Source organism: Sceloporus occidentalis, unplaced genomic scaffold (genome assembly GCF_023333645.1).
Source record: "Sceloporus occidentalis isolate IW3139 unplaced genomic scaffold, rSceOcc1.0.p SCAF_1, whole genome shotgun sequence".
NCBI classification, from domain to species: Eukaryota; Metazoa; Chordata; class Lepidosauria; order Squamata; family Phrynosomatidae; genus Sceloporus; species Sceloporus occidentalis.
In genome coordinates, this window is record NW_028316981.1 from 43,762,060 (window position 1) to 43,772,321 (window position 10,262).

At 40.5% G+C, this 10,262-nt stretch overlaps 1 protein-coding gene across 3 annotated transcripts; it reads left to right on the forward strand.

Moving 5' to 3' along the window:
* Positions 1 to 210: 210 nt before the first annotated feature.
* Positions 211 to 9,983, forward strand: LOC149321342 (CCA tRNA nucleotidyltransferase 1, mitochondrial-like). 3 transcript variants are annotated; one of them, XM_089519861.1, is made up of 8 exons: positions 211 to 378; positions 2,602 to 2,761; positions 4,027 to 4,220; positions 5,446 to 5,584; positions 7,282 to 7,408; positions 7,695 to 7,888; positions 8,493 to 8,746; positions 9,558 to 9,983. In XM_089519861.1, exons 2-8 carry the CDS (start codon positions 2,602 to 2,604, stop codon positions 9,804 to 9,806), a joined length of 1,317 nt encoding a protein of 438 aa, XP_089375987.1. In that variant the 5' UTR covers positions 211 to 378; the 3' UTR covers positions 9,807 to 9,983. The 3 variants fall into 3 exon arrangements, with proteins under 3 accessions (XP_089375987.1, XP_089375998.1, XP_089376008.1); XM_089519872.1 differs by having other exon boundaries at positions 211 to 308; XM_089519882.1 differs by lacking the exon at positions 211 to 378 and adding an exon at positions 398 to 741.
* The last annotated feature ends 279 nt before the right edge of the window (positions 9,984 to 10,262 follow it).

Sequence of the window (10,262 nt, forward strand, 5' to 3'; positions counted from 1 at the left end):
TTATTTCTGCAGTGCAGAGTGCAGCCAAAGTCATAACCCCCTCCTCTTTATTATTATTAGTATTATTATTATTATTTCTCCAATAATAATAATAATAATGGCTGGAAATGAACCATTTTTTGGGGGGGGGGGCAGGTGGGCTGCTGAGGGAGGAAAAGGGAGGGAGGCCAAGGCTGGCAGCCATCTTAGCCTCTGCATAAGGCAGAGAAGGAGGAGGAGAAGGAGAAGAAGGAAGAGGAGGAGGCCCCCTTCCTGCTCCGCCTTCCCAACTGCGGAAGGGAAGGCCGGGGAGCTCCAGGGCCTGCTGGGTGAGCCTTTCCTGCCTTCCTTTATGGAGGACATCCTACAAAATAAAAGCTGGGAGCCACTCATAGAGATGTAAATGCATGCTTCTTGTCCAGGCTCGAAATGGAGGGCGTTTGGGGGGATTCCTCCTGGGCAGAGAATAAAAGCTGAAAACGCTCAGAGAAAAATAAATGCATGCTTCTTACTCAGGCTTGAAATGGAGGACTTTTGAAATCCCTCCTGGGCTGAAAGGAAAAGATAATGATAATAATAATACTGCTATGAATGGGGAATGCTCAAAATGGAGGACGTTTTTGGAATTCCTCCCGGACAGACACTGAAAGCTGAAAGGACTCGTAGGCATGTAATTTCGCACTACTTTGTCAGGCTCAAAATGGAGGGCGTTTGGGGATGCCTCCTGGACTGAAAAGCAAAGCCTGAAACGCTCGTAAAAATGTAAATGCATATTTCTTAGCCCTGGTCAAAATGGAGGACGTTTGGGGATCCCTGCTGGAGAGGAAATTTAAATGTAGGGTGTGTCCTGGAAAAGGAGGACCTCTGGTCATCCTATGTATTCCCCAACCCACCCCCAAAACTCTCCTTTCCATAAGCCTTTAAAAGGGGGGGGGGGGCTGGGAGAGTATTGAACCTGTAAACTAATGTCTAATGCAAGGTTTGAAAGCCATTGCATGATTAAATATACCCAGGGGAGCTGTGTTAGCCATATTGTTGTTGTTGTGTGTTGTTGTTGTTGTTATTTCCTACTTATGTCGACCCTAAGGCAAACCTATCAGGGGTTTTCTTGGCAAGATTGTTCAGAGCAGGTTTGCCATTGCCTTTTGCTGAGGCTGAGAGAGTGTGACTTGCCCAATGGGCTCCCATGGCCAAGCCAGGATTCAGATCCAGGTCTCCAGAGCCCTATTCCAGCACTAAAATCTGGGGCCTGTAAACTGTCTCAATGCAAAGTTTGGGAGCCGTTGCATTAGGCATATCAAAATACAATAACCCCCAAACCCCTCAAAACAGTGATACCTTTAGTGAGGCCATCCAAAACGCACCAGATATATGTTGCAGGCTTTCCAAGCCCCACTGGCTTCTTTGTCATTGTCAGAAACCATACAGGAGGCAGAAAGAAAGAAAAAATATGACTACGTTAGTCATAGGCTTTTCAGAAAGCCTCCATGCTTTTACATCAGGATAACTTTTTAGGTGGTTTTAAGGTAAAACCTGCCAATGTAGTTCCAATTTTGGGGGGGGGGGGGGGGGATCCTGAGAAATTCCGTGTATTCTGCCTAACAAAGAGGCTTGTAGCTTCACAAAGGATTCAGGACAAACTGGTCTTTTTCTCTTGCTAGCTGAATTTAAATTTTATGTCCTGGATTTTTAAGACTCTCCCAGTACCCACATGCCCCAAGGGAGGAGAGGCCTACCTGCATGAATACCCTTCCATAACATCAGAACACCACAGTATCTTGACAAAATGTGGGTTTATGACTGACATGGTCATTCCCCCCCCCCCCCCCCCGGTATGGTTTTTGACATCTTTGCCTGATGAAGAAACCCATTGGAGCTTTGAAAACTTGCAACATATGTATTGTGCATTTTTGTTGGCTGAATAAAGGCATCACTGTTGTGTGGATTTTGGATATTATTGTACTTTGGTATATGGCCAATACGGCTACCCTTGGATATAATGGTTAGGCTGGTTGGGATGCTTTATTGTATTCCTTAGAGATGGGGGAGTAATAGTTATAATTGCGCTAAGTATACATCCCACGCAAATATTTGAAGTGCTTCACAAATTGTGTTTCCCACCTGTGGTTTGCTAGGAGGTTTTTTCCTTTTACTACATTTCCCATAATTCTTCACCATGGCCATCCTGGCATGGGCATTCTGGGAGCTGAAGTCCTGCACCATCTGGGGATCCCAAGGTTGGGGACAACTGAATAAATAGTAATCCCTTTGAGGTAAATCATCAGCAGTTCTCTGCCATATTAGTGATTAACTAGTTAAGTTACCCACCAGTTTTAAATCTGTTTCATCACTGCTGTGGTTCAGTGGTCTTCCAGAGCAGAGTGGCTTCTTGAAGTAGTGGTATGCATTGGTTCCTTTCCCACAGTGAGCAGGACATTTCTACGTACCAGTTACAAAATCATAGTAACTGTATTTCTGGTGAGTTGAGCTGATGTGACAAACAACAATTTTGAACATAGCCAAGGACATCTGGAGAAATAACATATTCAAGAATGGTGAGGGTATTGTGCCTTATTCAACAAAGGAAACATTAACATTATTCATCTCTCCACTTTTCCTCAGATGTGGAGTCACCTATTTGGCCGGGGCTGCAAGGCAAGTCTTCCTCTTTTCCCCTGCAGCAGAGCAGGGCTTACAGTCCTGTGGCAACACTTAAGTACAATGAAGCTAGAATCTCCTGAATTCCAGTCCCTCTTCACACCAGGACTGAAAGGTGTTGCAGGTAAGAGCGCATCATTTTCTGAGAAGGTTTAGGACAGAGCCGGCAAAATACAAACCTATCTTCTGAGAGCAACAAGAAACATTTATAAGAAATATGGACATGTGTTTTTGTTGTTGTTTCAGCTATCCTGAATTGGTTTCCTAGATTTGAAGATACCAAATTTTGCTACAACAAGGAACATTTCAGGAGTAAATAAGTGTCACAAGGCACAGTCTGAAGAATATAGTGCAGCTTTGACATCCCATACTTGAACACATTTTTTGAAAGCAAGTTTCATTCTGCTTAACTGGAACTTAAGGTGTCATAGGTCCAAAACACACTGCTGAAATAATCCAGTTTGAGACTGCTTTAACTGCCCTGGCTCAGTGTTAGGGAATCCTGGGAATTGTAGTTACTGTGGCACCAGAGCGCTCTGACAGAGAAGGCTAAACGTCTCACAAAACTACAGTTCCCAGAATTCCCTAGCATTGAGCCAGGGCAGTTAAAGCTGTCTCAGACTGGATTATTTCTGCAGTGTGTTTTGGACCATAACCTTAGTTGTTGTAGTAAAATGGGAAGAATGTTTGCAGGTATGTGATGTTTTCTTATATAATGTTTTGGGGATTACTTGGCTGCCTCGGAGGTCATTTAGGTATTTAATTGCCTTAATAGTGCCAAGATGTAACGTGTCATAAGCAGGCTTCAGATCTCTGCAGCTATATACCTCCCTATGAGAAGGGAGTTCAGGATTAAATGTCATCAAAATAAATGAGACATTTATGTGAATATGGAGCATTCATTACATGGGAAAAATATGAACTGCTGAATGAAAGTATAAATATGAAAGTGTATCATATAATCATCATGGCCAACTTAACTCATTCTGTTGCACTCTACCCACCCTTCAAAAATATTCAGAGCCAGCCAAGTTACTTTGGGACCTGATGCAGAAGATCATACAAGTGCCTCTCACCAACTATAGCAGTAAAAGTACAATCATGAAAAGTTAGATTGCTAACAAGTCTATGTTGTTTCATGACTAGCAAAATCTGCTGCAGAGGCAGCTTCCTTACTCCACTGAGTGGTAGGGTTGGTCTTTTCAGTCATCATGCAGTATTTTTTTTCTATCTTGGTTTCTTTCATTTATTAATTGCCCTAGTAAAATTGCATCAACTGTGAGGGATAAAAGAAGTGTATGTGTTGAGAGGCAATTGCAGATCACATAAGAATTTGTTAACAGTTCCCTGTTTCTTGTGCACTTACTTATTTTCCCATCTTTCCACCAGAACTATTTGATGGAGCAAATTATGAACTAAGAATAGCAGGAGGTGCTGTCCGGGACTTACTCAGTGGACTGAAGCCACAAGATGTTGACTTTGCCACCACTGCAACACCTACACAGATGAAGGAGATGTTCCAGGCTGCAGGTGTCCGTATGATCAACAATAGAGGAGAAAAACATGGAACCATTACTGCTAGGGTAAAAAGATCTACAGCTGTTTAAAATTCAGGAGGTGACAACCCCTTGCCCCAAAGACACATTCATGTAACTTTGTGTCAGTGTACCCTGCTTGGGAATGAGGACTTCCAAGGGCTTGTGCACATGCTCCCTTGTCAGGAGAGAACCAATTGTCAATGGGAAGAATCTGGCAAAAGGTGTAAAGCAGCTTTTTCCAATCCAGCATTTTGAACTACAGGTACCATCATTCCTCAGCCAGCATAGCCTGGGGATCATTGGTGTGTTGTCTAGCACCTCTAGAGGATACTGGGAGGGGTGGCCTCCTAATCTTCAGTTCCCAGATGATGTTGGATTTCAGTTCCTAGAACCCCAGCCAGCATGGTCAATGACAAGGAATATAGGAACTGTGGTCCAACAGAATCTGGGAACTCACTGGTTGGGAACCAGTGTCTATGAGCAGTGAAGAAATCAGAAAGTGATCTAAATGGAGTGGAACCATGTTAGAGGGGAAAAACAGTTTGCTTAAATATAGAGAATGTTGTAAGTCCCTAGTGATTTCCAGTGAAAGATATACAAAAAAAATCTTAACCATGTTCCAAAACATCTTACATGTTCTGCTGATATAACAGCTTCAACACATGCACACATGAAGATACAAAGAACAAGTGTGGCACACATAGTTTGAAAATAGTGGTTACTTCTTATTAGTGAGTTTGGATGTGTGTCATAGCCATTTGTTGATCAACTTCTACCATTGGATGTTTTTTATAAGAATTCTATGTGGAGACCAGGCAGGTGAAGCTGACACAGGCTGTTCATATTAGAAAGTTGCCCCTATTTAACAGTGAGGGAAGAGAGGGGTCATAGTATCCCAAAATTATGTGTATTTATATAGGTATTGATGCCCTACTGTCTAACATAGCATACATATTATTTAGGGCCTGAACAGACAGACCAAAATAAAGCTGCTTCGGGTCACTTTGGAGGTATGCTGTTTAAATGACACGCTCATCTTAAGAGTCCAGAAGCTGTGCCAAAGCTGCACTCCAGTCCTTAGAACTGGAGCGTGGTTTTGGCACAGCGTCCGGCCTCTTAGGACGCATGCATCATTTAAACAGCATACCTCCAAAGTGACCCAAAGCAGCTTTATTTTGGCCTATCTGTTCGGGCCCTAAGTTTCCTTCTATATGGGTAGCGATGCTATTTTTCCCAAAATGTATTAAGAACTTTAAAACTTCTCTTACAGCTTCATGAGCAGAACTTTGAAATTACCACACTTAGGATTGATCTGATTACTGATGGGAGGCATGCAGAAGTGGAATTTACAACTGACTGGGAAAAAGATGCTGAGAGGAGAGATCTCACAATTAATTCTATGTTCTTAGGTAACCGTCTCTCAAATTGGCATGACAATTCTGCTTTAAATTCTGACTGTTTTTATTGTTATTTTCATGTGGAAATTCCTATATGGCCAGCTATAGGGGAATTGGGCTCAGACTCAAGTCAATGATGATCAATTCTGACTGATTTCTAGTCTATTTGTTACTGCAAGATTATGATCCCACTGCTTATTCAACCAGATACTAAGATAGTTATATTTGTCAAGACACACTTTTGGATCTTTAAATATTTCTTGATGTTCTTGCTAATTACCATCAATTTGTAATAATAATAACAACAACAATCACAACAACAGTAATAATATTTATTTCTTACCTGCCTCTCTGCATGGATTGACTCAGGGAACAACAATTAACAGTCACACCACATCAGTTAAAACACTTCAATTAAAATACACATTAATTTAAAAATACATGCATATAAATTAAAAAGACAAGATATACACATATTAAAACAATCCACATTTAAAATTCATCATTTAAAATCACATCTGGATAAGCCTGCTGGAAGAGACTTGTCTTTAATGCTGTTTTGAATTCAGACAGTGTATTCAGCTGTCAGATCTCTTCTGGCAGGTCATTCCAAAGTCCAAGGGCAGCTGAAGAAAAGGTCAAGACAGTTGCTTACCTAGTCCTGGGTGACTGAAGTAAATGTCCTCCAGAGAACCTGAATGTACAGGGCAGATTATATGGAAGTTGGCGATCATGTAGGTAATCTGGACCCAAACCATGTAGGGATTTAGAGGTAATAACCAACACTTTGCCCAGAAACCAATTGGCAGCCAGTGCAGTGATTTTAATACTGGTATAATGTGATCACTCACTCCTGGATGTACCCATAATCATTCTGGCTGCCATGTTTGAAACTAGTTGACGTTTCCAAGCTTGGTACAGAGGTACCCCCGATGTAAAGTGCATTGCAAAAGTCCAGCCTGAGGTTTCCAGAATGTGCACTACCATCTTTAGATCCTCCTGCTCTAGGTAAGGGCAGAGCTGGCATATGAATCAAAACTGATAGTAATTACTCCTGGCTATCACATCTATCTGAGCTGTCTTTTAATCCTGAGGTACCCTAGACTGTGAACATAGTCGTTCATGGAGAATGTAACCCCATCCAGGGTTGATTGACACACCTGCAAACCCAGGCTAGGACTCTTGACAGTAGGCCCTTCTGCCTTGTCTGGATTCAACTTCGTTTTTCCTCATCCAGCCCATTACCCCCTTTAAGATTTCATTTTCAGACCTTGGTCATGACTTACTTCACTGACTTTATCAAGTAATCCTTGCAGATAATCTCAGTTGTCAACTAGCAATACCATATAATCTACATATCAGATGTCACTAATAATCTTAACATCATTAATCTGTAAGGAACACAGGATAAAGTCACACCCATGAAGTGCCTCTCTACAGGGGATGATATTTTCAAGGAAGTATCCTCTGCAGCTCATAATATCTGAAACTGGTTCATAACGAGACAGCTGGTTCCTTCAGCAGCCAGGTCTCATACCATTTAAGGCTTTCAAAGTTAAAAAGAACACCTTGAATGAATTTCCTGAATCTTGAACTGGATCCAGATATTGAGTTTATGCTTGCTTTGTTTAAATGTTAAGGATAAATGTGGCATCAGAACATACCCTTTTAAAATGACCTGAGTTATTTTTGTTGTATTTGCTTTATAGGTTTGGATGGCACACTCTATGACTATTTCAATGGCTATGATGATTTAAAAAGCAGCAAAGTCAGATTTGTGGGACATGCGAACCAAAGAATACAAGAAGATTACTTAAGAATTCTACGATACTTCAGGTAGCAGTTTTCTGTTTCTAAAGAGCATGATCTGACATCACACGGATAGATTATTACATAGTTTACTGTAGCACAGTTTCCTCATTCACCCGTATAATGGTGATGCTCACATGGACATTGTGTTAAAACACAATCCCAAACCCTTGTCATATTAGTCAGTATCGAGTTGCAGCACTTTCATATCAAATGTCGGCATTTTAGAATGAAAACAATCAGTTTTCCAATATATATTTGCAAAAGAGACATATTTGCTCTGGCTACTGAGATTTTCTTCTTGTTGTTGTAGGTTTTATGGAAGGATAGCAGAAAAGCCTGGTGACCATGAACCCAAAACTCTAGAAGCTATCAAAGAAAATTCCAAAGGCCTGGCTGGGATATCAGGCGAGAGGATTTGGATGGAATTGAAGAAGATCCTTGTTGGGAAACATGCTAATCATCTCATTTGCCTAATGTACGAACTTGATGTAGCCAACTACATAGGTAAAGTGCAGCGAGCTTACATGGCAATAATCCTTCTCAAATTCAGAACATTAGTGATAGGAAACATGGTCATTTCAGGGGCACATCCTACAGCAAGTAAGCTATGTGCTTTGTTAGAAAAATGGGCATAATCCATTAACAATTTTAAAGGTTTTTACAGCAGCTTAGATTTCGCCCACTAGACTTAATGCACACCTCTTGGAAACCCCTATTGTTACTTTGGTTATTGGACAACACTGATCCAGTTGTGCCAGCAGTAGTTCTGACCCCATCTCTGGTGCAATGTGATGAGTTGTGGGTTTGCACTCAAGATACAATTCTTCCTGTGATCCTGTTAGCTGTGGTATTTTGGCTACAGCTCAAAACACAGTATTGTTAGTAAGTTCATTTGTGTAGGGCCAGGGAATGTGTGATTCACTAGATATTATTAGTCTATGACTTCCATTGGTTATTTTGGCTAGAGCTAATGGACATTGGTGTCTAACATTACCTGGAAGGCCACATGTTCGCTATCTGGTTTAATTGACAAGATACATCTTTTGCTAGCCATCTGGTTTTTTTGGTTATGCTGTTCTCATGTTCCTTTTTTTGTGTGTGTTCTCAGGATTGCCTGTTAATGGGAACTTACAGGAATTTGAGACAGTCTTTAAAAATGTTCAGAATCTCTTTCCAAAACCAATGACCGTTCTAACATCACTGTTAAAGGTTCCAGATGACATCACGAAACTGGATTTAAGGCTGAAAATTTCAAAAGATGAAAAAAACCTTGGACTGTTTTTACTGAAGCATAGGAGAGATTTGGTCAAAGCTACTGATACTACAGAACCACTTAAGCCATATAAAGACTTCGTTATAGATGTAAGTATGATCTTGCACCCCTACTTCAGATTAAATTTTTTTAGAATAATTGTTCCACCAGAGACACTTCTGGATAATTCATAACGCTTGTTCAGCTTCTTCTTATACTTACATCTGTCTTTGCTGCCATGGCCAAAATTCTATTGGGATGTTACAATGGCAGTTTTACTTCTTTCCATGCTTGCAAAGGAGGCATCCAGTAGCACTCAAGAGTTTTACATTCTACCAGCATTGAACAGAATTCTGGCCATAATGCCCTGAGAAAAGCACATAAAGTTGTAAACTTGAAAGGCGGTGGAGGCAAATGAAAAAAAATTATCTTAAAAGGAAGGGGTATCTAACTCTTCCTATCCTTTTAGACTTCAGTACCACCTGTATTGTGCCCTTGAAGGCACAAATGTTTTGTAGTCATAATGAAACAGCTGAGATAGAGATTTGTTGGTCAGTGAAACTTATTCTAAAATGAGTTGCTCCTCCCTCTCAGGAGTGTTGAGGAGTGTTCTGTAGTGGGAGTAACCCCCAAGACAGTCAGTCTACATCCTACTTACACTCCTCTAGGCTGTGTTTAGTGGTTTTAACATTGGGCTCAAAATATCATACATAGCTTTGAGCTGCTGTAGCTCAGTGACTGGTGAAGAGAGAAGAGTGTGTCCAAATCTGGATCCTAAATTATTTTAAGAAAGTTTGTTTATTTATTTAAAATTGGTAGCTTTTAGGTTGTGGATGTTGCGTGCACAAATTCGTCAGATTGTTGTGATGTGTTGCTTTTGTTTTTATTTTGTGGTGGTGTTTTTTTGTTTGTTTTGAGAAGTCAAGGGAAGTTGATGCAACATCCAAAATCTGTGAGCTTCTGAAATACCAAGGAGAAGAAGATCTTCTGCATGAAATGCAACAATGGTCTGTCCCTACTTTTCCTGTGAGTGGCCACGACATCAGGAAAATAGGGATTTCATCTGGGAAAGAAATTGGGGTACTGTTGCAAGAGTTACGGGATCGGTGGAAAAGAAGTGGATACAGAATGGACAAAGAAGAACTCTTAAGCTATGTGAAGAAGGGATAAAAGAAATGGGGGAAATACAGTCTAAAATAATTTAGTGAATAAAATTGTATCAGATTCTATGTGTAAATATTTTGCTACTCTTGCTCAAAATGGCACTTCGTATCAAAATCCCTTGAAATGAATCTGTATTTTCTGTTTGTGTTTTTTACAATAAAAACATAAAATATTGGCAAGCAATTTCTTGTATATTTGCAGTGCGTGATTATATTTTACTGAACTGTTCTGGCATTGAATTAAGATGTGATGGCATACCAAATCAAACACACAATTTTTTTGACTGTGGGGAACAATTTTTTTAATTTCATGGTGTCTTTTCTTGGGGCCTAAAATTCCAAGGGAGATTGTGTGCAATATTATAAATACCATAGGTTTAGGATTCCAGTTTCAGATCCAAAATGATTCTGCAGTGAGCTAATTATGAGTAGAAAATCAGCACATCACTGATTCTCAAATAGA

Excerpts from the sequence above, each read along its gene's own strand:
- LOC149321342 (XM_089519861.1), top strand. The coding sequence starts at position 2,602 with ATGTGGAGTCACCTATTTGGCCGGGGCTGCAAGGCAAGTCTTCCTCTT. Across the intron at positions 5,585-7,281 it reads AATTAATTCTATGTTCTTAG|GTTTGGATGGCACACTCTAT; the intron begins GTAACCGTCTCT and ends TTTGCTTTATAG. Across the intron at positions 7,409-7,694 it reads AGAATTCTACGATACTTCAG|GTTTTATGGAAGGATAGCAG; the intron begins GTAGCAGTTTTC and ends TTGTTGTTGTAG.